Source organism: Contarinia nasturtii, unplaced genomic scaffold (assembly GCF_009176525.2).
Source record: "Contarinia nasturtii isolate CC-2019 unplaced genomic scaffold, AAFC_CNas_1.1 Cnas_scaffold_695, whole genome shotgun sequence".
Lineage (NCBI taxonomy): Eukaryota > Metazoa > Arthropoda > Insecta > Diptera > Cecidomyiidae > Contarinia > Contarinia nasturtii.
This window is the reverse complement of record NW_022198046.1, coordinates 2,867,954-2,895,455: the sequence shown is the minus strand read 5'-3', so window position 1 is coordinate 2,895,455 and position 27,502 is coordinate 2,867,954. Positions and strand designations below refer to the sequence as shown.

General features: G+C 33.2%; 5 protein-coding genes and 2 non-coding genes across 9 annotated transcripts in view; 4 read left to right on the top strand and 3 right to left on the bottom strand.

Annotated features, from left to right (window-relative positions):
* LOC116340658 (EGF domain-specific O-linked N-acetylglucosamine transferase) overlaps window positions 1-2,586 on the bottom strand; it is a 17,849-nt gene extending 15,263 nt beyond the window's left edge. The window contains exons 1-6 of the mRNA XM_031767262.1: window positions 2,129-2,586; window positions 1,869-2,060; window positions 1,595-1,771; window positions 1,250-1,524; window positions 817-1,151; window positions 632-734 (exon numbers count right to left, since the gene is read on the bottom strand). Coding sequence (XP_031623122.1) covers window positions 632-734; window positions 817-1,151; window positions 1,250-1,524; window positions 1,595-1,771; window positions 1,869-2,060; window positions 2,129-2,480 — 1,434 coding nt within the window. The 5' untranslated portion in view covers window positions 2,481-2,586. The remainder of the gene's footprint in view (window positions 1-631; window positions 735-816; window positions 1,152-1,249; window positions 1,525-1,594; window positions 1,772-1,868; window positions 2,061-2,128) is intronic.
* Window positions 2,587-2,924: 338 nt separating this feature from the next.
* On the top strand, window positions 2,925-3,973 carry LOC116340673. Its single transcript, XM_031767282.1, has 3 exons — window positions 2,925-3,281; window positions 3,532-3,633; window positions 3,713-3,973. The coding sequence occupies exons 1-3, from the start codon at window positions 3,018-3,020 to the stop codon at window positions 3,851-3,853; spliced, it is 507 nt and encodes a 168-aa protein (XP_031623142.1). The 5' UTR covers window positions 2,925-3,017; the 3' UTR covers window positions 3,854-3,973.
* A 1,698-nt stretch (window positions 3,974-5,671) lies between these two features.
* LOC116340659 (G1/S-specific cyclin-E-like) lies at window positions 5,672-16,104 on the top strand. Of its 3 annotated transcripts, none has more exons than XM_031767263.1 (5): window positions 5,672-5,929; window positions 7,357-7,426; window positions 14,037-15,203; window positions 15,375-15,597; window positions 15,723-16,104. In XM_031767263.1, the coding sequence occupies exons 2-5, from the start codon at window positions 7,413-7,415 to the stop codon at window positions 15,879-15,881; spliced, it is 1,563 nt and encodes a 520-aa protein (XP_031623123.1). In that variant the 5' UTR covers window positions 5,672-5,929; window positions 7,357-7,412; the 3' UTR covers window positions 15,882-16,104. The 3 variants fall into 3 exon arrangements, with proteins under 3 accessions (XP_031623123.1, XP_031623125.1, XP_031623124.1); XM_031767264.1 differs by lacking the exon at window positions 5,672-5,929 and adding an exon at window positions 6,608-6,664; XM_031767265.1 differs by lacking the exon at window positions 7,357-7,426.
* Window positions 16,105-17,604: 1,500 nt separating this feature from the next.
* Window positions 17,605-17,677, bottom strand: Trnak-uuu. Its single transcript has one exon. It is a non-coding gene; the product is annotated as a tRNA-Lys (tRNA).
* Window positions 17,678-18,830: 1,153 nt separating this feature from the next.
* Window positions 18,831-18,903, top strand: Trnak-uuu. The gene has a single exon. It is a non-coding gene; the product is annotated as a tRNA-Lys (tRNA).
* Window positions 18,904-19,628: 725 nt separating this feature from the next.
* Window positions 19,629-23,656, bottom strand: LOC116340663 (sorting nexin-2). The gene is made up of 7 exons (XM_031767270.1): window positions 23,293-23,656; window positions 21,476-21,600; window positions 21,193-21,347; window positions 20,808-21,097; window positions 20,401-20,724; window positions 20,069-20,341; window positions 19,629-19,992 (listed from the first exon to the last, which is right to left on the bottom strand). Exons 1-7 carry the CDS (start codon window positions 23,404-23,406, stop codon window positions 19,942-19,944), a joined length of 1,332 nt encoding a protein of 443 aa, XP_031623130.1. The 5' UTR covers window positions 23,407-23,656; the 3' UTR covers window positions 19,629-19,941.
* Window positions 23,657-25,251: 1,595 nt separating this feature from the next.
* Window positions 25,252-27,281, top strand: LOC116340657 (SET and MYND domain-containing protein 4-like). Its single transcript, XM_031767261.1, has 2 exons — window positions 25,252-25,344; window positions 25,447-27,281. Exon 2 carries the CDS (start codon window positions 25,450-25,452, stop codon window positions 27,184-27,186), a length of 1,737 nt encoding a protein of 578 aa, XP_031623121.1. The 5' UTR covers window positions 25,252-25,344; window positions 25,447-25,449; the 3' UTR covers window positions 27,187-27,281.
* The last annotated feature ends 221 nt before the right edge of the window (window positions 27,282-27,502 follow it).

Below are 27,502 nucleotides of genomic sequence, written 5' to 3'. Positions count from 1 at the left end.
AAGTTCCGTATTTCCGTGAGTAAAAAATTTGTTTAAAAAAAAATTAACAGCCAAACGCAGTGTGAGCCATTTGTACAGCTACAATTCCTACGGAACTTCTACGGAATGTCTACGGAATTTCTATGGAACTTCTACGGAATTTCAACGGAACTTCCACGGAACTTCCACGGAATTTCAACGGATCTTTTGTGGAACTTCTACGGAAATGGAACGGAAACTCCGCGGAAACGGAACGGAACGGAAAGAGTGGGAGTAATGTCAGTCACCCACAAATCAGATTTGTCAGATTTGTGAATAATCCGTTTGGAGAAATACAAAAAATTTACATATTTAAATGTTATTGATTATCTTCCGAAATTGTAATTTTTCATCTTTAAATCAGTTAAAATTGATTTTTGTACTTTTGTGATAGCACACAGAACATGGCATACAAAAACAGCATACTAGATCAGTGCGAATTACTTGGAACTAAATTGAATTGACATAGAATTATATTGAATTGAATGGAATTATTTATGTATTAAATGAATTACGTTGTAATAGTAGTTTGCCCCTAGCATACTGTCTAATACATGTGACAGTGGAGAATCCACATTTGATTTCACTTGTGATTTTCCTAATCATTCATTACCTCATCTTGTTGTACAAGTTTGTCTTTATTTTCCCAGGTCATATAGTTTACACCTCGAAGCCGGGCCAAATCTTTGTAGCACTCTGAGTCTTCACAATTGTATCTATTTTTGTTTTAAATAAAAAATAATTAATTTAAAACCTTTTGGAAACACATTTTGAAAGTTGAAATTAAGTGAAGCTTACAATTCAAAAACAGTGGCCCATTTGGGTAAAAATAATAAATGAGTTAGTCCAGCGCCATGCATTCCAATAAAAATATCGGTATTTCGAATGATTTCTAGTTGATCGATAAATGGCGTGGCTCGGTCAAAGCTAACACTTCTCACATCATATGTGCGATTCTTCTTAAGTTCCAAGACCAATTCATCGGAATTTAAAATCTGTCTGAATTTAGTTTTTCGCTCCAAAAATGTAATTCGAATCCTATCGTCGCTCTTGTGATGTAACGGAATATTCAACCGATGAAGCATAAAATCAGAAAAAGCTTGAAAAAGACCACTGTTCTGACATCCATGTATCTTTTTGATGCGTGTGGGTGAAATAGAAAAAAGTGAAAAGTTATTATATGGTTTTAATTACGTCATATCTAATACAAAAAAAACCGGTTATACGTTACAATGGGCGTGTTATAGTATAGTCCGAAAATCATGCGAGGTAACAATGGTAGCATCAGATTTTTAAAGCACACATTTTTGCCGGTCCACGCTTTAATGGTGAATATTGGATTTTGGGTGAATGCTTTGAATGCCGCCGAAAATGGTGTGACATAGCTGTATGTTTCCCATAGAAAGATGTAATTGTCTGTATCGAACGCAGCTGGATGAGTCATATTTACGTGTAGCGACGCATACAAATTGAAAAAATCACAGAAATGATGATACATATTACTATCTGAAATAAAAGTATTGGATCATCCAAAGATAAAGAGTGTTGGAAGGAAAAAAAAAAGTTGTATACGAACTTGCATCTATTTTCATGATATACACCGGTTTCTCATAGACAAAATCACATTTGTTTGTGTCAATTGGTCGTTCATCAAAAGCAACAAAATTACGCAACTCAGGCGCCCACGATTGTAACGCACTCATATGTTCCAATTGGCTCTCGAGAAGTTCTTTATTTAGCTTGCAATAACCACCTGTTTTAATTTTTTTTTTTTTTTTTTTTTTTTAACAAAAAACTTTTTCACAAATTCTTTTTGGTCATAAAATTGGGAATTATCATTAATACCATACCAATTTGTCCCTCTTTTAATATATCCGTTCGATACCGCCATGGTTGTTTTTCTGCTCCCAACTCGGTAAAATTAATCATTATATTTCGTCCCTGACAGAATCGCAAATTCTCAGAACATTGAAGCATTGAATCATTTGGAAAGAGCGGTGTACATAAGACCATCAACTCATTTATTTGATTTCGAACGTAACCTAAAAAGTCAAATCCAAAGTGTTAAATTCAAATATAAAATGATTATTGCTTTCTTTGGAAAATTTACCAAAATCGGCTTGATCGTAAAATGTTTTCACATATTCATCATAAGTTGGAATCCACACGGGTTTGTCTTTTGCACATTTTGGCCGTGAAAATGCATCTGTCGCCAGACAATTTCGCTCATATCCCCAGCATTTGTTATGATTATAATCTTCACTAGTCAATAGGCCCCGATATATACAACTACTATTGCTAAGACACTGTTGAATCACTTGCGGAAAATTATTAAAATAATATGGTAAATGCGAATTGGGCAAATCAACATAATTATAACCATAATCGCCCAACACAAATACAAAACTAATAAAATTACAGTAAAAAAATATCACAGCTATAATTTTATGAATGAAATCCATTTTTTTTTAAATGAATCTACTAGTGAACACTATACGTTTATAAGCCGAACATTGATTTTAAACAAAATTCGCAGTGAATGTATTCATTCGATTCGAAGTTTGTTGTGTTCTGAATATTTGATTATTATTAGCTATGTCTCTACACAACAAACGTAAACTACATGACATGATGTGTTTAATGCAAACCAATACAATACGTGTCGCAAACAAACAATTTTTTTGAGTTGAAAGACCGCTTTCTCTTTTCATTCGATCATTTTTAAATTGTTGAGCTTAAATGCTTGCAATGGAAAATCAAAAAAATAAATAATTTTCGCATTTTCATTTAAATTTCAACTCAAAACAGTCGAAACAACGTCTTCTTCGACAGACTGCAATAACGATGTCTCCAATGGTTTGGAGTTTGTAGACCTGTCAAACTGTGTCATTTGACAGCTGTAAATTATTTTCATTTTTCAGTCGAACTGTCGACGAAGTAAAGTGAAAATTTGATAAATTTTTCTTCCGTAAATTTTTGGTGTTTTTTATCGGGTGAAAATGTCTGAAAAAATACCATGTTCGGATACTGGTGGTGTTCAACCCATGACCATTCAAGGTCGCATGGTTCGGGAACGTGAAAGATGCATTGGAATGACTCCAGAAGAACGAGCCTGGCGAGCACAATATTTGAAGGATCAAATTTTGACCGAACGTGAACCCGTTTATGTTAAAGAATTACACGAACAATTCCGGAATCCAATTCGTCGATTTTATTTGGCTCCATTAAACAAACTTCTTTTGGAACCATTGATTCCACGAATTGTAAATATTACCAATTGATTTTATGAATGTTATTATGTAACCTACAGTACATTGAAGACTCTGTATTGGACAACAGTGATGTAACATAACCTCACTTTGATTCAATATAAACAACAGAGACAAGAGAATTTTTCTTCTTTTCTATTTTTATCAGTTTTCAGTAATCGCATTTATTGTGAAAAGCTTAAAATTTATTTAAAGCAACATTACTAATGCATTTTATATATTGATTTTCATTTCTATTTTGCAGGGCCGAGAACCAGCCACATACATTCGTACAATTGTTGGTAAAGTTGGATGTATGATTGCTATCACTTATGCTGTTGTCTACTATTTCAAGTATAATGCTAACGTAAGTGCTTTGAACTTTTAATTCGATTTATTTTATCTCTTTCGACAAATTAAAACAAAAAAACCTTCTCATTTTATAGAACTGGACACATAAGAGTGGATGGAGAGTTATCCATTCGCGTAAGCGTGTTGTTCCAGGCGATCCAGGCTTTCCACAATTGTCTGATAGAACAAAATTCAGTGACTACGCTGCACGTGGATTCAATGAGAGCCCAATATAAATGATTCAAATTGCGATTTGAATCGAACCCACTAATCGAATATATTAGAGAACAGCAACATTTTCTTTTCACGTAGTAACTGAATTTTATCAATAAAATGTAAGAAAAATGACAAACGTATTTGATTGTTCTGTGTGTGATCAATGGACACACTTGTAAATGTCGTTGGAAAACATTTTTTCGAATTTATTTTCTTTTTTTCTTGCCTTTTTTCAATGGAAAAGCATATTTTGACTATAAAGAAATCGCTTGAACACTTAGCCACTTTGAAATCTGGGACGCAATGGTATCAATATCTCCAAATAACAAATACAGCTTTACAAACATTATGAAAATGTTGTTATGGCTTTTCGCTTACGACCCCAATGTTTATTTTTGCATACAAAATAACAAAAGAAAAAATATATATGATAAAATAAGGATTTGTTATTGTCAATATTTTGGTATATTAAGTTGACGATAATAAATAAACAAATGACACGGCGTTTGATCAATATAAAAATTGAATTTCCAACACTTATTACTAAAATTGCGCGAAAATATATGTGTCTCAATTCTGGAAGTTTTCGTATTTCAGAAAAAAGTGCACAAAAATATTCGAAAATTGAAATGAATGGCAGCTATTTCGAATCGAAGTTGTATAAGGAAATGACATTTAGTAAAAAAAGCCTTCGAAATATATGAAAAAAAAAATTCTATAATTAGTATCTAAACAAAAGAAAATTTCCGATAATTAAAAAATCATAAAAAATCTTATGAAAATCCATTAAAAACCAATTCCTTTCATCGGATGCAATTTCGTAAAATAACCTCAATGTATGTGCGATCGTAGAAAGATTTGAATGTTCGAATGAATGCGAATGAAAATGTAAATATGGGTGCACAGCTGATCGCTGGCAACGTAGTAGTCTGCTAAAGAAGAGGCGCGAAGGCAAAGTTGCTGTCACCATATATACACAAAATAAATTCTCAGCTACACATTAACGGTACGCGCAAAATGGTAATTTGTGTATGTGTATGGTGCGCGCTTAAAATTTTGCCGCCTCTCTACGTTTGCCTATATAGATCGTTGCACCAATGTGTGTTTGTATATTGCGTTCGGTTGCTTTGGCCTCTTCATTCAGCCTATACACATGTAGCGGTATGCGGTTGTGTGTATGTGTGGAGAAATGTGTAGAGTTTGTTGTTTTTGTTTAGAGACACATACGAAGCCATAGCATACGAATAAAATAAACACAAGGGATCACACTAATCATGAATGCAACAGATGTAGTGGCAAAACTAACGTATACACGCACACGTAAATACACAAAACACACTCATACACATTCGAAAACTATTTGAACTGAACTGATCGCTCGCATACCGGTATCATAATCAGGCCGGATTCTTTTAGTAGTTATGCGACTATTGAACTACACACAATATACACATACCCAGAGACGGACACAGAGAGAAAAAGAACATTGAGAGCACGAAGAATCATACGTACACCAAATTATGTGTGAATAGATTTTTTGAGCGCGCGACCAAAAGAAAATTGTTCAGTGTGTGTCGTATTTTGTGAACCCCAATTGCTGCGTTCGCATGCAATAAAATACGCACATTTTTTCTTTCTATCGCTCTCGTTTTGCATATTTTTTTAAAATAGAAATTGTCACGTTTTCTTCTGGGGGATTTTCTCAATTTTATAAATTGAAAGAAATCGAATTCATCAAATGAAATCCAATCGATCGAGTGGAAAAAATAAATTCAGTTTTCTATGTTTAGCCAATAATAATTTATCAAATTATCAAAGTTGATGAGTGTTTGGTGTTTTTTTAGATTTTAAGTTTGCTAGTGTGTTCTTTTTTCGTGTTTAAACAGTAGTATTAAGTCGTGTGTGATCATTTTTATATGAATTAAAATATTACAAGAATTCAACAAAAAAATATAGTATAATAAAAATAAACACAAAAACTGTTCAACCGTTTTCTGCCGAGTTCTAAGAATCATCAAGCACATTGAATAGTTGATTTTGGAATATTACTGTGGATTTGTATTTATTGATATTCTCATTATCAACACAATTATCAGGTAAATACAATCATCGAATAAATGTTTTTCTTTTTGTGATCGTTGACGATTAAAAAAATTCATAAGTCGAAAAAACAAAAGAGGTCAAAAATAAAAAAAATCTCTCTGTGGTGGTTTTTAAAAAAAAATTAGTTGTTAGTGTAAAATGTGAACGAACTGAAACAAAAGCGCTTGACACGACAATCGCGCCAATCGCAACTTTCGTAATAACCCCAAATTTATTTGGCGCTTAATATTTTTCTTTGCGCTTTCGTTTACGTACTCTTTTTCTTTTTCTCCATCACGTTCAGGGGAATATGAGATTCATTCGATTTGTGATCTATTTTACTTTAGTTTAAAAAAAAATCGTTTCATTGTCGTTCTTATGAACATCACAATTAACAGAGATTTCTTTTTTCGAAGAGCCGTACGAAACATCGAATGTGAGAGAGTGAAAGAGACGAGCAACGTGTCGTATAGTTGACAGAATATACTTTTGGCGGGTAACGAGGTAGTGTTCATTGATTTCGTGTGATTCACAAGAGAACCTACTTTCATCTAGAAATTTTTTTTAATTATATTTTCGTCAGCGATATTTTCCTCTGTTTCAAAGTGCATTGATCGAGAGTCTTTTTTATTGTTTAATAAATAACATGTTAATAACAAAAAATTGCATATCGAAAGCAATAATTTTTGTAACTAAAAAAAACACGAAAATTGGAATTTAAAGTGCTGACCGAACTGGGGTTTAAATTGGTAAATATTTGTGAGTGCGTGTGTAATGTACAGAGTAAAAAGAGTGGGAGAGAAAAAGAAAAAGAGAAGAGAGGAAACCCATATTTGTCGTAGCATTACCCGCCAAAAGACGATACGTTTTTGGCATTTTCCATGCATCTCCATATCGCGGTGTATCACTCTTTTTATATTGCTTTCATAGTTTTTGTTATGTGTGTATGTGGGTTTTTTTTCGCGATGATTTCCGTCAAATCAGCATTTAAAGCTCACATATGAGTCTCGTGTAACGCAAATATTTCAGAGCTCTTTAAATTTGTTTTGAATGTGTATGTTATTCTGTGTTGCATGTTATCGTAGTAGCGCTCCATTCTGCATCGTATTTGGAATAGATTTTTCAAGTGGCTTCTATGAGAAAATCCAAAGGAAATAAAGTATTGCATTCAAGCGATTTCTTGTTGTTGTTGTTTCCATTCCCAATCCGAAAATATTTCAGATTCAAGTGTATCGGCATCGAATATCAATGCGTATGTGAATTCTCTAGAATTTTGTCGGTTTTGTCTTCAATTTCTAAAAATTTTTATGCAACGATCAATAGACATAAATAACATATTCGAAAAGAGAAACTAACAAAAAAAAATCTACCTAGAAAATGGTCTCGGTTCGTTTTATTTTATTCTAAGCCATATTTTTTTTGTTGTGTTATATCTTTTCAGTATTAGTTTTGCATTGGGTGCATCAAAGTCACACATAGGATTTTAGCCGATCGAAAATGGATGTGAAGAGGTAAGCCAGAGTCTCACACAGATATTTTCAAAGCATTTTTTTTTTTTCACAAAATACAAAAACCCGAAAGGAAAAGATCAACATTTTTTCCCTTCTTTCACAATTCCATTCAATTCATTTGCCGATTTGTGTGAGAGTATATGAGAGATTGTAGTGTATGTGATGATGGTTGTGCCTGTGCTGTGCGGTGTATACTGTGAAAACTGTATTCACATATATGCATCGCAGTGATCACGAACCGAATGAAAGCACACACAACCGAAGCGAACACAGAATATTGTATGTTTGGCGCGTTTTTCGCTTTCATCATCATCGTCAAACGCAAACGAAAAATTAGTAGATACCGATTGCATGTCTCGACGATGAACGATTTAAATGCCCGAATTGAAAAAAATAATAATACGAAAACACAGACGCAATGAGATGTATAGCATTGAACTAATAAGAACATATTTTCATGTGCACATAACATGTGCATTATTATTTTGTCGGTAAGCCTCCTGCACGGTATTGGAATGTTCAAGAAAAATGCTTTGTACGCGCAATTTTATTTGTCTTCTCTTCTGCCACTTTTGTTTAACTATTTTGTTGGGTGTAATTTTTTTTTAAAGAAATCAACTCGATCTACATGCAATCGTAATTAAATGGCAATTCTACCACTCGATTGGCTCGAGATATTTTGACTCTAATTATAAATGACGTATTTTTTGTGGAATTATGGGAATTTTTATTGTTTTAACCAATCCAATCGGCCAGATCAATGTGGTCTCTATTTTATTCTTATCTTTGGCCGTTGATCACCCTCATGAGCGTTTTGTGTGAATTATGTTATTGCAGGCCCAGAAAATGTGACATTCAAAATCGAACGGACATTTAAATTGCTTTATCTGATCATCAAGAACATAATTTTTAATTTTCCTTCCCTTTTATTTTAAAATTGATCGTTGGTTTAATGAAAAGTGTCGGGTAAAAACTCAAAAGAAAGATATGGAAATAAAAAAACTATGGCTCATATGAAATAAAAAAAAATAAAGTCGAGATGAAAAAACAACGGCAAAAAAATATAAAATAAAAACAACAACAAATTTTGAATAGAACTGAAACGAGACTTTTTTCAAGCAATCATTCTCTTTTTTTTAAAGTAAGTCATTGACATCGAATGCAAATGTGATTCAAGACATTGACACTTTTTTTTGCTAAAATAAAAAAGCGGCTCTTTAAAGTTCTATGTGTGAAAAAAATTGTCTTCAGAATGAAAAAAATGAATTTGGCTTACGGATGGTAAAAATGAAATGAGAAAACTAGTTTCATAATTCTAACATTGTTGTTGTACGCATCGGAATGAGTGTAAATGAAGAGAAAGAGAGTAAAACCCATACGCACAAAGCGATTGTTATCTGTTCGGCAGTAAAACAGGCAACGGATCATTTCATACAAATACCAATGCTGTATGAATATGTGTGTTAATGAATGCTATACAGAGCTCTATGCTCTCTCTATCTCTTTCTCTCTCACTGTTTGCTCCCAGTTTATTTTTTACCCTTAAAGTTTCTCTCATACTGATGCACAAAAAATGGATTACAGCCATGAGTTTTTTTTTCTCTTCCGAAGAAAGTTTGCTCAGTGCAGTTTGAATTTAGTAGATAGGGTGTTTGTAAAAATAGGTACCAACTAAAACAAAATCTGAAAAAGAAGAGGAAGTAGTAAGGTCGTATGTTATTGATATTTCAGTATGTAAACTTTCGCACACAATGGCATTAGTATCTGGGGTGGGGGTATAACATATAGAAATTTACCGATCTTTTTTTCCTTTTTCGTTTCTTCTCACTATCAACAAACAAAATATCTCTTCACACATACTCATCCGTTCAACTGGCACAAACATTCAGAAGAATTATTACTTTCGACAACCGAAAATAGGTCTCGAACGAGAAATAAAGAGAGAAAGAGCGCGCCTAGTTTATATCTATTTGACTTAATTTTTTTCTCTTCAAAAAAATTTAACGTTCAAATAGTGTTTTTCTGTCTGAATACGCATAGTAATGAAAATATGCGCATATTTTATGCTATTATGCCATGTGGTGGTTTCTTTTTCACATCTCATTCTCACCGTGCATCTCCTTGCGATGAGTGCTGGACGCTTCTTTTCACTTTTTATTCAAACGCATTTCTTTGTGGTAATTTTCATTGCTCTTTCGTTTCAATTCTTCAGTTGATTTAAAATACAACAGTTGGCTGTGAAGCTCCAAGCTAACCGTCGATCAAACCGATCTGTTAACACAGAGGAACACGGAATTTTAATTAATGCAAAGAGCAAACTGAAGTTGAAGAAAAAAGCATATATTTTCTTTCATTGCAGCAATTTTGTTGAACTGCAATTTAAAGGGTTGCCAGCTAATGGATTTCTTTGTGTTCATTTGTCATTTTTATGTTCCTTTAGTGCGGCATTTGGTATTTAATTTTCATTAAAACTTCCATAAGATACATAAATCCGATGAAAAAAGAGGTTCTTATTGCATGAAGGTCTCGAAATGTGTTTTCAACCAATGTGCTTTATTTTCGTCTTCGATTCAACAAAAGGAAACGCGAGTTAGTTTTTTTTTAATGTGGCTTGTTTACCCCGTTCCACATCAGCAAATCCAGTTGACATAAGCACCATAGACAATGTACACATTTTTCTCTTTATCCGCTATCGAAATCGCTCTTTAAATGTACACACAACTCAAAAGGAAATTCACTGTCACTTAGGCTGCTGTAGTTGGTCGCGCGCGCGCGAATGAAAACAATACATCGGAATGAACAATAGCGTGTCGGGACTGCATGCGTGCGATCGAGTATGTGTGCTTGTGTTTACCTGTGTGTAAAAGGAAGTCGATGCATATTTCGGTGGCAGACGTGGTGCAATATGTACCGCGTCCTTTCAAACGCATATGAATGTTTATACGTGTATTCGGTTTCCCGCGCAATTTTTTTTATTATGAATTGTGTTTTCATTGGTCTATATCACGGCAGCCGACCCGTCGTAATAATGAAACAATAGTGCATATTTTCTTATTTGAATTATTTCGGTGCAATTCCTTTGTTTGTTCGGTAATTAGGTAAAGTTATGGGTTTTCATTGTGTTCGCCTGGTCGCGATGTTATGATTCGATGAAAACACACGTGCATTGCTATGGATGGGTGAATTCAATAGGATATATTATGGTTTTGTTTAGCGCGTTGTTCATGTTATTAGATATTGACCATACACACATCACACAGCTAATTCATCATTTTACGCTGCCCATTACTGAAAAGTGTGGCCGCAACTTCATTTATCTTTCGATTTTCCATTGTTAAAAACGCGAAGACGCTGGAACTAATTACACCGAAATTCATTTTGAAAAGGGAAGACCAATCAGATTTTAATTATCGAAATCATGTTTTTGGTTTTATCCATTTGACTTTCGCGCTATCCTTTTGTTTATGTTGTTGACCATAAATGACCAAATGTCAAGCCAAAAAATTTAGCCTTTTCTTAACTGCCCGTGAACCATGACTATCCATTAAAATGACATCAATATTTGTTTTCTTTTGTGAAAAAAAATGTGATGCGTATAAAAATATTAATATTTGTCACATTTGAATGCCATTGGAAAGGTAATGATCGAAAGGATCGAACCAAATGCAATGCATCATTACCAAGCAGATATTTCCCCATTTCAAAGCCTTTCGAAAATGACATTTTAAAGTGTTAAAATTAGGAGTCAATAAACAAAGTCGCGTTCTGGTGGATAAAAAAAGTGACCTTCACTAAAATTGTGCGCCCATAAATTGGAAAATAATCATATGGAATTAAAATCGAATTTATTTGATCATAGTATTTGCAGCACGTACAGTGTGAATAGCATACGCGCATTATATTCAATTTTTTTTCTAAATATTTCTTTTTTTTGTTATTAAATTTTCACCCCTTATTTATTCGGGAGCATTTGGTGATGCACTTCATTGCCTATCGCAATGTCAGTCATGCAAAACAGTCGCGAGTACTAAAATAAACAATAGATACATATGCATTTTTACGAGCAAAAAATAAACAAACGCATAACCCATGCATTTTAATTGATTTGAAATCGCGCCAAGTTTAAAATGACTTCGGGGTTAATTGTAATTGTTGCATGAACGAACACGAATTCTTCATTATTTTTAAATTCACTTCTTTTTTATACCAAAGAATTTTATGGTGTTTTTTTTCGGAAATGGGAAAACTCGTTGAATAAAAAATATCAAGACGAAAAAATTAATAAGGCATTTTTTTGGTAAATTGGAAAAAACTAAAGGGTTATGGTATCAAAAACCAGTAGAAAGACTACAATTTAATGTCATCTTCCAGCATATTTTGTCCCGTTATAGTATTGAATTGCATCCAATTATATGATTTAACGTCCCAATTTATTGATCATGCCAACAACAAAAAGTCCTTCATTTTTATCGTTGTTAGTGTCACTTAGGTTAAACTGCTGAAGGCGCTTGTTTGGCCAAAATCAACACATTTTATTCGAATAGAAGCGACAACAAGACCAACAAAAAATTTCCGATCCCTAACGTTTTTGTGTTGAAAAACTGTTTATTCAAATATAGATTAGATGGTACGATATGAAAACGGGTCTAAGTTTTATAACGATGAGACATCCTGAATATGCACATAAATAAATAAAATTATGTACATATAAAATTCAATAAAGAACTAACTAACATTGCAAAGCTGATGCATACGGTTACATTATATTTATTCTTTTTTTATTCATCGTAACACCTTTTCTATTCGATTCGGTTTTTAGAGCCGAACGGTTACTCGTCGTCGTCGTCGTCATCTTCTTCTTGCATTTCGTTTTGCCTTGAATAAAAATGGTCTTTAGGCAAAAAGGAGCGTTGTATGTGCGTCTGGTCTTTGAGTGACAGGATCATTTGTATTTGTAAAACCTTTTCGCGTACGCATACACTCATGCAATCGAATAGTACGAACGTCGTCAAGAAACATCCACCAAAACTGGATTTTCAGTTTTGCTTCGGTGGTGTACATAAAATGTATGATTAATTTATAGAGAAAATACTGGGTTCTTGTTCAAATGGCGCGCATATGGCAGATGTCTCATAATAATTGAAGCGGGCAGTGTACCGTAACTAAATTCTTATCCATTGCATTTCGTCAATACCTTTTGCTCGGAGTATGTGTGTGTGTGTAGACGTGTTTTGAATGCACAAATGCAAGTATGCAAACACGATCGATGCCAGTTTCTGAGTGAGCGATAAACATTTATGAATATTGAACTCGAAACGTCTTCAGTTTTCATATCGCAGGTATAAAACATTTGCCACACATGAGATTTCTTCTCTTGTGTGCTCTCTCACTCTCTCTATCGCTCAAGATAAAATATATGGCAGCGATAATATAATTTAAAAGGACCAAGTCAAATAATGTTCATAATTGTGCTATTGTGTGGAAACGAATGACGAAAGATTGGTACATGAACTCATGACCGTCGCATCTAATGTTTTAATCTTATTTACCATCTCATTTTGTCGTCTCATTTCATCTCATATTATTATGCCATTTCAAATACTGGAAGTCCCTTCGTATTTTTTCCGTTTATTTCTGGAGATGGCCAGTTGCATCTTCATTTGACCGAATCGGTACTTTTAGGGGTTGATACCAAAAAAAAAACTTGAAATTGAATGTCTCGACATTTAAAATGAGAGCACGAAACTTGTGAATGCAAACAGGAAATAATAATAAAACCGCAAAATATTCCTTGAAATTATAACCATTGCACGGAATCGGTCATTTGATTCTTTTGACAACAATGGAAATGCATCATTTAAATGTATATATTCAAATGTCTCGAATAATTTCAAATTGCTACTTTGATCCCGCCACATCCAATACAAGGATAAAGCCTTCGTGTCAGCAATGCAATATATTGTCGCGTTCAGTACAAAACCAAATGGATTTTATAATTTATGTGCATTGCAAAAAAAAGTCCTTAACGCACGCAGCGCAAAGATGTAAACAAAAAATTACCTTGGGGTATTGTTTACGATTTTGAATTGGGAAAACGGTTACAGATTGCCAAGAAGAACCTCTCAAGGTGCAGCTTTCAATTCTCTGCTCAACGTTTTTCACTCTCTCTCTGCTCTCTCATTCTGCATGATTCACAGCAGACATTTAACAGTTACTTAGGGGTTCAAAATTCTTAACAAAAGAAACACACAATTGAAATTCCGTTTCATGAGTCGTCCTTTTTTTTGCTGCCTCCTCTTCGTCTTTACTCTCCTGCTCTTCAAGTTATAAATTCAATGGTCTCGTTGTTCGTAGCGTGCCACGGTTTATTGTGTGTGTGTGTTTGTACGGATGAGTGTGTATCGATATTTCTTTTAATTATATATTTTAATCGGCAATAATGTATATGTTTGGTTCTTTGCACAAGAAATTGTACATTTATATAGAAAATCAAACGGCGTAAAAATCAACCGTACTATTATATTTAAACTGTCACTATTTCAGTTTCATTTTCTGTTTCATTGAAAAATTCGTTAATATTTTCAATTGATTGTTTTTTTCCTTTTTGCAGTACAACAATGGCCACAAAGTCTGAAATGGTTGCGTCAACTGTAAGTGGTAGTAATAATAGTGGATCAAATAAACGAAAACGTCGCGCCTCGTTTGATGAGATCGACATTGAGAATCAACGGCCGCCACCCGCAAAAAAAGTTTATTCTTCATCAGGAGAGGATTTGGATTCGGCTAGTGATATTGAAAACGATGCTGTTGAATTGGATTTGTATGCGATCGCCTCGAGTCCACCACAATCAGTAGGTAACCTTCGACAGAAAAACGATGGTGGTGGTGGAAGTGGCACCGGTGACCGTAACATTCGTACAATACGCAACACAAATTCAACATCACATTCGACAATAAATAATAATGATATTAGTATAAATAATAATGATAAGACACCAATAACAAAATGTACAAAATGCCATTCAAGAAACGATTTGCGAATTTGCCCATTGCCATTGTTATCATGGGCCGATGCAAAGGATGTGTGGCGTTTCATGTGCGATAAAGATAAAAAAACATCGATGGATAGGAGTCCGAAAATGTTACAGAAACATCAAGGATTACAGCCACGAATGCGTGCAATTTTATTGGATTGGCTATGTGAGGTGTGCGAAGTATATAAATTACATCGTGAAACATATTATTTGGCTTTAGACTATTTGGATCGATATCTATCGACAAAAGTTAGCATTTCGAAAACATTTTTGCAATTGATTGGCATCACATGCCTATTTATTGCGGCCAAAGTTGAAGAAATCTACCCGCCAAAATTAAGCGAATTTGCCTATGTCACGGACGGTGCATGCAGCGAAGAGGATATTCTGAAACAAGAACTCGTCATACTCAGTGCACTGCAATGGCAAACCAGCCCAATCACAATCATCGGATGGCTTGGCATTTATATGCAACTTCAAGTTAGCAATCGAACACCAAAGACATATGAAGAAACACCACAGAAACAAGTTTTGAAAGATTCAACAGCAACACAGACATCACATAATGAGAAAACGTCGACCACGAACAATGGCATCGATGATGGTTTTGTTTTTCCACAATTTTCCGGAATGGAATACGCACAAACCGCACAACTTATCGATCTCTGTACGCTTGATGTTGAAATTGCCAATTTTCCATACTCAGTTATTGCAGCCGCTGCCATTAGTCACACATTTAACAAGTAAGTGCAAAAAAAATACAATCAATTCGGTTAGTTTGGTGAAGGTTTTGAACTTAGAAAATGTCTCGATTCTAAAGGATTTAATGACTTAATTGGGCTCTAGTGCTCATGATTATTATAATGATGGTTGGCTAAATATAGTAACTAAATCAAATTTCTACGTTTTCACAGGAAAGTCGCAATTAAATTATCAGGTTTAGAATGGGCAACGATAGCTCCGTGCTACCGGTGGATGGAACCATATTTCCAAGTAATTTTGCAACAACCAAAACTAATTTTGCAGGAGAAACACGAACAGATTGAATCAAAACAAGGCATGAATTCGGTATGCCCAAATATCAACACAGACGATTCACACATTATTCAAATGCATACCACAACGATGGATATGTTTGTAAGTGTCATACTCTTATTATTATGTTGTCATTGACGAAAATTGACTTTTCCTTATTTAAAAAGTATTGATAAGGTTTGTAGAAAAATATTCATTGAATTTGTTTACTTCCTTTTAAAATGCAGGATCAAGCAGCGTTATACCGAGATCAATGTCTGCAAGAGGCATCACCAGCACCAATCCGTAAAAATATCGAACATATTTGTCCACCAGACGGTCTGCTAACGCCACCCGATTCTAGTCGAAAATTCTCCGAAACTCATCCCGATTCAAACTACAAATAGAAGATACAAAGACTTGAACCACAACATAAACAATTAAATTAACAAACCACACCACCCCCTGAAACTAAGCCTATTTATTTTTGCAAATTCAAAAAAAAAAAAAAAAAAAAAAACGAAAATAAAACAAATGTTGCATGAATATTTTATGCACTTATTATATCAATTTTAGTTCTAATTTTTGTAAGAATTCAAAATACAACTAATTTGGGATTTAATGTCCATATAATAAGAAAAAACAAATGAGTGAATCGTTGATTCATTAGATGCCGTCGAAAATGAAAGCAGTTTATATATTTACAAAATTTAATTTTGAAAAACATTCAAATCATTTGATATCAACATTGAAATAGATAAAAACAAAACATTAATTGTACCAAAAACAAAATGATTGAAACAAAAAAAAAATAAACCGAAATTGAATGTACACCGGAAAATGACTATTCAACCAGAATAACTTTGTATTTGAAGAATTTTTTGTTGTAAAATTATTCAAGAGATTAGTGCCGTCATTCAAAACGAAAAATTGTCAAAAAAAATATCCATATATTGCTATTTTGTGTGTATCAATATTTGCGGTTTTATGCAAATATGATTTTCATTGTAAAATAATGTTCCCAAGCGTGTTTTGCATGTTGTTCGCACTGATGCGTTCAATAATCATACTGCATCATGCAATGCGAACATAGAATACAAGCAATTCATTGTGAAATATGTTGAAAACAATTATTAACATGCGATACATTCATTGTTTTTTCTAAATAGACTGAAAATATAAATAAATTGGAAGATTATTACGTTGAATCTTCTTCAATTCGGACAATGTGTCCTTCAAAACAAAAACTAATAGTGATGTGTAGTAATAGAATTTCCATTTTGCATTCTCAATTAGGACAATAAACAATTACCGAATTTAGAAAATGATCATCTGAATTATTTCTTTGTAAAAAAACTAAAATTGAAGAAAACAAACTATGGTTAGACTAAAATAAAGATAATTAAGCGCTTTAATCTTATTGGATGACGCTGATATGGTATGGCGTTAAACCATTACGAACGAAAATAAAGTCTTATTTAAATTCGAAACAAAACGCTTATCGGGCAATATAATTTTACATTTTCTAAGATTTTTATGACACTAAGTAGTTTCTTATTCTTTCAGTACCTAATCGCTTTTTCTAAATAAAAATTGACAAAAATAAAAATAATAAATTACGAATGAAATCCTCGTGTGTTTTAATGAAGTTCGTTGCCATTTTAATTTCAAATCATTACAGATAAATTCGTCGCAAGCGTTTGTAAAGGAACAAATTGATTGGCATACAACACAGCTTCCATTATTGAAATTTGTCAACGCCGCTCTTTCAATGAAATCTCCTCAATCAATCGAAACGTCAATATCAATAAACCACTTGAGTGGTGACTCTAATTGAGAATGTGTTTTTAATCAAATAACTTATTCACAATTCAACTATGCGCAATTTAAAATATATATTATGATTTTTCGATTCATTTTAATTGCAAAAATTCCAATCGATGTTGTTATTTCGTTACTCTACGTACATCCATCATGAGTCATGATTAGATAGTATAGAAAGTCTCTGCATATCAGATTTTTTTGGTAGAATAATTTTTTCTTTGCTTCAAATCTTTTATTTGTGATGCGAATATAAAAAATGATGAATCCTTAAAAGTAGAAGGCGAAAAGCGAAAATAAAAAAAAGAGCGCCCGAAGGGGGACTTGAACCCACGACCCTTGGATTAAAAGTCCAATGCTCTACCGACTGAGCTATCCGGGCTTGGGGATAGTCGGCGCAATATGCGTCAAGAGCACCGCCGCATACAGCACGAACAAATGTGAAAAGGCGCGCAAACATTCTATCGACAAATGTTTATTTTTATAACAAGCTACAATTCATTGAACGAAAATGTCAAAGACATTTTTTTATTCGAAATTAATCAGTTAAAATAATTTAAAATTGTTTTGATATCAGAGGAATTGAAATATTGAGAATCAATGAAATCGATATTTTAAACTTAACAATGTCAGCATGATTAAGGATGGATAATAGGATATCTTCATTTTAAATTCAATATCTATATGGCTTAAGAAAATAAATATTATTCTCCATACAATCTTGGAAATTCATAAAAGCAGTGGCAGGAAAAATTGATTATTCGAGTGCACCAAATATTGACCCGTGACATCTCATTTTATATTTTTTTCGCAAAAAAACGCCTGATTCGTGATCAAGGGATCCCATAGCCAAGGTTATTACCCTCGCCGTATTTGTTTTTTAATTTTTTCATATTTCTGCTACACCCTATTGAACACTCAAAAGCCTTTTTTTCCAGACAGACTTCTCCATTTTATAGATTAATAAGGTCGCATTTTTCTCAATACATTAATTTGTACCAAAGCAATTGTTTGATCAATTTGATAATATTATTATATTAAAATCCATCGGTTGGATTTCATACAATCAGTGCACACGTGTGGCTCTTTTTAATTTTAGATTAACTGATCTTGAAAATGTTCACATATCAAGCGATCTTGATCATTTAAAATTTATATCTATTTTTAAATTATTATTATTGATTTGGGCTGAAAAGCCGAGTAACTATACTAACAATTCTACTTTTTAAAAATGTCATTTTTCTATTTCATTTTCTCCACTATTCAAATGAAAACCATACAAAAAATCGCAACTCAATTGGGTACAAAGACATTGAAAATTAGGAAACTCACTGAAAAACTATATCACACTTACATAAAATAGTTTAAAATATCGAATTCTCAATAAAATCTGATTTTCATTCATCGATTAAAATCGAGAGAATTTAAATGACGAATGAAATGAATTTGTCGATAGAATGTTTGCGCGCCTTTTCACATTTGTTCGTGTTGTATGCGGCGGTGCTCTTGACGCATATTGTGCCGACTATCCCCAAGCCCGGATAGCTCAGTCGGTAGAGCATTGGACTTTTAATCCAAGGGTCGTGGGTTCAAGTCCCCCTTCGGGCGCTCTTTTTTTTATTTTCGCTTTTCGCCTTCTACTTTCAAGGATTCATCATTTTTTATATTCGCATCACAAATAAAAGATTTGAAGCAAAGAAAAAATTATTCTACCAAAAATTCACGATTAAAATTATTGTTTTTTCCTTAATTCGGACCATATATTTGCAGCACTCTAGCGATAAAATACCGACAATGGGTGTTTGTATGCTTTGTATAGGGAATTTCGAGTTTTGAATACATAAAGAGCAAAGAAGTAAAGAAAAGTTATTCTTTGAGTGGTTAAATTGAAATAAACCACTTGCAAATCTATATTTTAATCATGATAAGGATCTTATTTATTTGATTTCATTATGGAAATTATGATTTTAAAACGATGAGAGACCATGAGGGTTGTATCAAAAAATATATAACATCTATTTTACAAAATGTTGATTTTTGAACAAAGCCCATGCCGAACGTCATTTTATAAAAAAGAAAATCAAACATATTCGATATTTATGCCATATTTCATCAACGACTTTTGCTCGTTTTTTTCCATTAAAAATTCAAAATAAAAATAAACGGGTGAATGACATTTGAAACATTGCGATAAAAAAATAATTCAAATTTCACTGTAAATAAAAGTAAAACATTAATTTTGTAACGAAATAAGAGCTGATCTAAAAGAAATAAGAGCAGGTCATTATGTTCAGTCTGGTGTATAGAAAATTGCAGCAAATAAAAAAAATTCATTTCGATTGTGATTCTGGAAAACATTTATTGTATAAACAAATGTAATAGTATAAAGAATTTTTCATTGTAGTGAATACATTTAATTTTATTTTGTCGCAAATTTTGGGCAAACTTATATAGATATCTTCATACTTATTACAAAAGACTGTCTCATAATTTATATATATTTTTCATTTCCAAGTTTGCTTTAGTTTCTTTTTCTCAATGAATTTATGATACAATTAAATGAAACGAATTGTATTCGATTTTGTGTAACATATGAAAATATATAAAGAAGGGAAAAAATGCTGAAAATCTGGTGTGAAGTACGGTTTAAACGATTTCCTTAGCGATTGGAATGAATGCGTCCCAATATTTGGCAAGCTGAAAAAAGGAATATATAAATAAAATAAAAGGCCATTCTCCTCATTTCTTTTAGTGTGTAGAGAAAAATAAGAACCTGTTGTTGATGAGCCATTTGATCTTCCAAATACTTGACGATTATCGATTTAAATTCGGAAACGCGTTTAATATCAAAGCGTTCCATTTCCTTCTTAATCTCCTTTGAAATTTCTTCAAATTCTTGTTGGCAACGTTGCACCTTTGCTTCCCATTCCGTAATTTCCTTTTGAGCAGCTTCAGTTTTATCAGTTCTGTTTGCAAGTTCCAATTTTGCCTTGTTTTCACGTCGCTTGGTCAGTTGCATTTGTGAATGTTCCCAGTTTTGGAATACCTTTAAAATAGCACAGTTTTAATAGAAGATTTTAAAATAGGCATGCCTTGGAAATGTACCTTGACACGTTCGTGGAAAGCATCTTTAATTGCTCCAATCAAACCCAAATAATCCTTGATTATTTCGGTTAAAATATACAAATCGGAATTGGCTTGTTCGGACCGAAGTAGTTCAACTTTTTCTTCTGTATCAGCTAGTTGTGACAATGCTCGCGATAGACCTGTATGCTCTTCGCATGTACTTAAAATGGCAGCCGATTTAGCGACGGCGCCAGTTAATCCTGATAACTCTTTTCGATGATGCACCAATGACTTTAGTGCCGAATGCAATTTTTGCAAATTATTATCCAAATTTTCTATTTCGCAGATTTTCTCTTGGAACCACTGAAAATTCAAACAAAAGTTTACCTCTACTGATTAAGAAGAAAGTTCTACTGTAAAAATGTAAAAGAGTGTCTCACTCTTACCGGATCATTTTCATCCATTTTGTAGGTAATTTTATTGACAGTTTCACCGAAACGATTAAACAATCGCATCACACCGGCACCACTGAGTGCGGCTGTGTTAACAGCACGCGGAAGTTCTTCGTTGCTTTGTAAAAAGTTAATGAAATCTGGATCAAGACATAGTGCCGGATGTTGAGCTGTACGACATAAGAATCGTTCAAGAGCAGCACGACGATTTTCAATCCACTCCAGACTGCCGCCGTTTCCAGGTTCAGTTGGTGTTTGTGCACTCATTTTGACCTTTGTTGATCCTGAATCAAAGATGAAAAACCTCATTAAATCTCGTCTTCCGCATTTTATTTTTAAATTTCAATTGATTGGAAAGAAAAGAGTCGATTATACGAACCGAAGAGATTCTTTTCCGGCGCCGGAGGAATGATTCGTCCCAAACGAAGGTATTTGCTGACAAGGAGATCGTGCAATCCTAAGAAATCACTGAACCGTCTCATCGTACTGAATTGTTTGGCCTTGAATTTTGGAATGCTCGTGTGTGTCGTTACTCTTTATTCAATCCAAGTACAATAAGGTTAAATACATTTTTTTTTATTTGTTCAAAGCACATGAATGTTGTTTTTCATTGAAAATTGGAAATAAAAATAAAATTGCGGTGTCGCATTGAGAGTACTTACTTGTACGCTAAATAAGAACCCATGCCTTCGCCGACTTTTTGCGGTTCGGATACGGTGATTTCGATAAAGAAATCCGAATGTTCATCCGTTGAGATGTCTTCCATTGTATTGTTGCTGGCTTCATTCTAAAAAAATGGGTTAAAAAGAGAGCGAAAGTTTAAGAACGGTATTTTTTTATATAGGGAAAATTCCATAACATAAACGTTACGGTTTGATTATAATCCTTTACGGCCCATTACCCTAACGGTTCATTATTGCAAAATTCCATCAATATATTTTGATTTTAATTTATAACCCCTTCTTGAATTTTGTTTACTTTTTTATTTGGACGAAATGCCATTGAATTTGTGAATGGGCTCTTTAAAAATCGTCGATTCCACTCTTCATTGAATACTCTAAATCAATGCATGTTGAACATAATAATAATCAGTGATGTTGAAAACTATGCGTGTTTCGATACAACGAACATCTTTAATAAAAGATTTCCGGCTGCTTCAAGGAACATATAAAATCAATCAAAGACCAACACCACAGAGTGTTATTTCGTTGACTTTGATTCTATTGTTCGTTGCATTCAATATGGGGTCTTTTCCAAACGCACAAACACACACACACACACTGCGTGCTGTGATTTTGATGACAGTGACACAAATAATGGAATGATGCATTCAATTCAATGTTACTTTTTCATGCATTTAAAAGACTCTGCACAAAAATTCAGCTGGTTTTTGATCTGCACAATTTTTACGTACGTGCATTTTTATTTCTTCAAGCTTCAGCTATAATTAAGTAGTTTGTTCTTTTTCATGATTTTACGATTCGTCTTTTTATTATTACTAATTCAAATATTTGAATTCAAATTTTGACGCTTTGAAGGCAAGAATTGACTTGGCTGCTTGCAATTTTATTGCTCATTAGTGTGATTTTATGCTATTTCTCTGCCCAAAAAATGTTCATTTTCGAGGGAATTTTATGCAATAAAAATATGTCATTTTTATGGCTTCCTTTTCATAATTCGCAACGACTATGCGGAGTTTTGAAGTAATTTTTGTATACAACGAATTAAGTCTTTTATGCGCTGCTAATTGGCTGATCATAAAAATGCACACTATTTTTTTCACAATTGATTATGTCATCTATGTATGTGTGCACGAGTACGTATTATTAACACAGGGGACATATTGAAGAGAAAAACGGAAAAGTAGCTGATTTACTTTGAATTAGCGGCAAATCAGATTTCTCTTAAAAAATCGACATTTTTTACAATATTTTTTTTTTGCGTTTTTCTTCAGATTTGAGTGCCAAATAATTAAATTTGACGTTCGAAAATACGCTGTATTTGACCTTTTCTCTCAACCTTATTCTCTCAATCGGGGACTGTGTATTTTCATATACGTGTTCATTGTATAGGATTTTCAATGAATATATTATTTTCGGCATGGCTGTCGCACTACGCATTGACTCATGTATGTTGTTTATAATATCATTGGCGTTGATTATTCCACGAAAAGGCGTCGTTGCCGATAAATTCGCTATGCATTAACAGAGTGGTACTTGTTATCAAAAACAAATGACAGCACATAAACAATTAACAGTACAGTGATAAAATTACGTTTGAGGCGTTGTTCGGATGTGATATATTTTATCGCTACACTTGAAAATGAGTACCGAATAAAACGAGCGGAGAGTTTTCGGAATCGGAAATTATGAGATGCGAATGGTGTTTATGGAAAGAATTTAATCTCATTTAAACTCTCTCCATTTCAATCGAATTCAGAAAAGAATTCTATACATATATTAAAATATGAACACTCTACCTGTTCATGATCGTCATTATTACTGGATTCTTTATTATTATCATCTGGCGATGAGTTGAAATCGATGTTTTCAAATTGTTGTGAAGGTTCGGCGGTTGTGAGTTGATCGTCCATTGTAATTTGTTGCCTTTGGTTTTCTTATCGAGTTTGGTTCTTACCGAATTTTTATTCTAATAAGATTTGTCGCCGATCAAACAAATTAAATGCAAACGATAAAATGTTTTTCTACTAAACTAAACCTGAATACACGGAATTATCGAATAATATTTAATAATTGTTTGCACCAAAAGAATATTTATGCAGCTAATAAATGTGAGAAAATAAGGTTTTGATGATGTATATCGAAAATAATGGACTGTAATGCAGAGAAATGTCACTCGGATGATGACAATGCAACGATTCTTAGCGTTTAACGCACCAACACGTTCTTGACGGTCTAACGCAATATACAATGGCTTTTGAAGGCGACACTTTGCAGCGCTGGTTTTAAATTGAAGAAATTTGTTTCAATGCCATTATTTATAAAAGTCATTTTGAACGTCTTTCCCAAAATTACGTGAATTCGTTTTTATAGAAGAGTATTTTTAATTCAAAAATATATTTCATTCTAGTGACTATGACGAAATATTTCTTTTATTTTGGCTGTCGATACCAACGCCATCTATTAATCGATGACTCACTTTTTTCTTCGCGGCGTTAAATTTGTTTATTTCATTTTGTTATTGTTTTACATTCGAATGGGATAAATTTAAACAAAGAATCAACGTTGGAATGTCTCAAAACAAGAAAAGACGTTTGTTCAGCATTTTGAAAATTGATAAATAAATAATAATAGCAATATTACACGAATATTTTTGAGATGAGCATTTTTGGGGTTTATTTATAATTCATCAAATCTCACTTGTAGCATGTGTTTTATTCAAATCGGGCTAAATTAATTTTGTTAAAATAGAGAAGATATGTTTGAACTATGCAGCATGTGATTGTTATAACTTGTATTTCAATTTGAAACATTCATGGTGATTCCTTTTTAATAATTAATAACAAAAAATCACCAGACATTATTTTGAAATATTTTCAGCCGGATGAATCAGCTCAGCCAGATATCGTCAGGAGCTGAAATTGAGTGAAAACAATAGAAGTGATTGTTATGGCTATAATTACACTTATATTGCTACAATCACTATAACAATCACTTTTATTGTTTTCACTCCATTTCAGCTCCTGACGATATCTGGCTGAATATCTCAATATAATGTCTGAAAATCACATATGTTTCTTTGTACTTTTGCATTTTTTTCGGAATTACAAAAGGTATTAGGGCACATTTTTGTTGTCTGGCGATTAGAATGAAATTGCTAAATATGGAGACTTTCTATTTTTTGCTATATTGTTTCTATGAGAAATATGAAATTTCTTGAGAATCTAAACTATGGCTCTCAGTGTGTAGTCAGATTTAAAAGCGGGATATAATTTCTTTATCTGAATAAACTAAAACCAAGGTATAAATTGAAGATGTATTTATATTGGCGCCCATATTCAACGCTGTTTCTCTATGACTTGAGGCTGGAATAACTAATACTAACAAAACTAATTTAATTGAATAAAAAAGCATTGAATATGTAAACGAAGACGTTAAGAAAAAATTTAAGAAATCTTGGCAAAATAAATCAAAATGCATCTTTTCACACTGCAGTTATTTACTAACATGGTGAAAAAGGTTTGAAAAAAATGAAGAACTTTTGAAAGGCATTAAATGTTATCAAGTTCAAGTTATTGAACAACAAGAACTCGATTGATTGACTGATAAAAGAGTTAAATTAACGATAAAATGATTCCAATCAAGATAATAATAAATGATTAGATTGTTGATGTCGGCATTGACAATTGATATAGCTATTCTGAAGACCTCAAATTTAATTCTCGTTATAAAATTTGATTAATTGATATCAATCGAAGCAACCAGTCGAATGAGTAAATATTGTTTCCATCTTGAGAGAAATCAAAAAATATTATTTCAAATCGATAAAAAAGAATTTACTTCAATTTTTGGTAAACAAAATTGCGATTGTGAAAAAAGTTTTAAAACTCGATTTTTATTTACTGTCCAAAACATCGAACATTTGATTGTGGGATATTTTTTTTAAATTTCAGATAATGAAGTGTTTGATTAAAAAGTCCGAGCCACAAAGCATATTGTGGAAAAAATGTACATCGGAAAAATCGGATATTTACATTGATCTATTTAAAATGAAACATCATGTGATACACTTGAGCCCAATTGAATCCAGACTCGAAAAGGCTGAATCGGCCATGCCTCTGAAGGATAATCGCGTCGCAAAAGAATACCGTGAAGAAGGAAAAGAATTATTTGCGCAGAAAAAATATCCAAATGCAATGAAGAAATTTAATAAAAGTTTAAAATTGGCCGAAAATGAAACCGAAGAGGTGGGAATAGCATATGCAAATAGATCATCGTGTTTTTTCCATATGAATATGTTGGCCGAATGTATGGTTGATCTAAAATTAGCAAGAAAATCAAACTATCCGGATCATTTAATACCTAAGCTAGAAAAACGAATTTCACAATGTTCAACTTTAATGAACAACAGACGGTCGAAGGTCCATCAATTCGATGTTCGTGAACCGACATTGAGTTTTGGTGAACACAAAAAATTTGCAGGTGTCGCAGAGTGCTTGGAAATCTATTCAGATATTGAATACGGTCGTCATGTTATAACAAATCGTGACCTTGAAATTGGCCAAACAATTTTGGTGGAGCGTCCATATTCAATAATTCCAACCAAATATATTGGCATCGGTCATGATCGATGCGTTCATTGCTTTAAGGAGCTAAGGAATTTCGTGGCTTGTGAAAATTGTATATCAAGTCGTTTCTGTTACGATGGCTGCATGGATATGTCAAATCATAGCTTAAGCTGTAATTTACCGATACCCAAGACGAATTCGGAATCGTGTCAATTAGTTTTGGAAATTTTATTCAAGACAAATGAAGCATTCCCCGATATTGATGTGCTAACGAAAACTGTTGAGTCATTGCTTAAAGGCAAGGAACCGATTGGTCTCACAAATGCCATACATCGAGATTTTTGCTCAATTTTCCAACTAACTACCAATCATGATAAGCGCTCCGCGGACCAGATACAAAAGCTACGGAACACATCTGCTTTTATATTTTCCACTCTCATGCAGATTCCCGATTTTAATTTGAAATTCACTAAAATGAAACATGCGCGCTTTTTGCAACATTTAATTCTACATTTTCTACATATTTCGGAACATGCCATTGATTTATATCAATATGTTCAAAGAGATGAAAAAGCCAAGCTGATGACATGCACAAAAAAGCATTACGCCAGTGGCATGTATCCATTCGGTTGTGCCATGAATCACTCGTGTGTGCCGAATATTTCCTGGTTTGGCATAAATGATCGTCTCGTCTGTAAAGTGATTCGACCGATTAAAAGAGGAGCACAAATATTTCGATCTTATTCAGCGCTCGAACAGAATCCGAATGTTATTCCTGAATTGGATGATCGATATCAATTTAAATGTGAATGTTTTACATGCTCAAATGTAATATGGTGTCAATTAACTAGTGCCGTGAATTGTTCACAAGATAAACTTTATGCCGATGCTATTAAACCCATTTTTATGACCGCCCAGGAAATTCGTCATTTGCCCAGAAACCAATTACTGTCTTACGAACAAAAAGCAATCGAATTTCTGTGCAAATATGACACTATTCATCCAGTTAATGATACAATTGCAATTGAGAAGACACTACAAATTTTGTGGATTTTACTCGCTTCAAAGTTTGAGTTTGCATCTGAATCTTGTACGGAACACAAAACCAAAGCAATGAAAAACTGATTTATAAAATATTCAATAATATTAATATATCTCTAATTATTATTACACACTACACAATCGTTGACTTTGACTTCTTTTATTAATTATCTACAAAAAATATTAAATAACATAATATCAGAAATGTCAAAATCTTTTATTGCTTGAATTTGAAGGGCGGAGGTCAATTTTGTATGTAATTCTTACCCTTACCCTTTGAACTGGGGCATTCAGGGCAATCAAAGCTATGCCAATGGATACTACATTGATATGCCGCATATCATAATCGTAGCGTTCATGGGAAGAAACATATACCCTCATTTGAGTCATAAGGGGTGAA

Excerpts from the sequence above, each read along its gene's own strand:
- LOC116340673 (XM_031767282.1), top strand. The coding sequence starts at position 3,018 with ATGTCTGAAAAAATACCATGTTCGGATACTGGTGGTGTTCAACCCATG. Across the intron at positions 3,282-3,531 it reads AACCATTGATTCCACGAATT|GGCCGAGAACCAGCCACATA; the intron begins GTAAATATTACC and ends TCTATTTTGCAG. Across the intron at positions 3,634-3,712 it reads ATTTCAAGTATAATGCTAAC|AACTGGACACATAAGAGTGG; the intron begins GTAAGTGCTTTG and ends CTCATTTTATAG.
- LOC116340659 (XM_031767263.1), top strand. Across the intron at positions 15,204-15,374 it reads ATTAGTCACACATTTAACAA|GAAAGTCGCAATTAAATTAT; the intron begins GTAAGTGCAAAA and ends ACGTTTTCACAG. Across the intron at positions 15,598-15,722 it reads CCACAACGATGGATATGTTT|GATCAAGCAGCGTTATACCG; the intron begins GTAAGTGTCATA and ends TTTAAAATGCAG.
- LOC116340663 (XM_031767270.1), bottom strand. The coding sequence starts at position 23,406 with ATGGACGATCAACTCACAACCGCCGAACCTTCACAACAATTTGAAAAC. Across the intron at positions 21,098-21,192 it reads GCCGGAAAAGAATCTCTTCG|GATCAACAAAGGTCAAAATG; the intron begins GTTCGTATAATC and ends TCTTTGATTCAG. Across the intron at positions 20,725-20,807 it reads AAATGGATGAAAATGATCCG|TGGTTCCAAGAGAAAATCTG; the intron begins GTAAGAGTGAGA and ends TTGAATTTTCAG.
- LOC116340657 (XM_031767261.1), top strand. The coding sequence starts at position 25,450 with ATGAAGTGTTTGATTAAAAAGTCCGAGCCACAAAGCATATTGTGGAAA.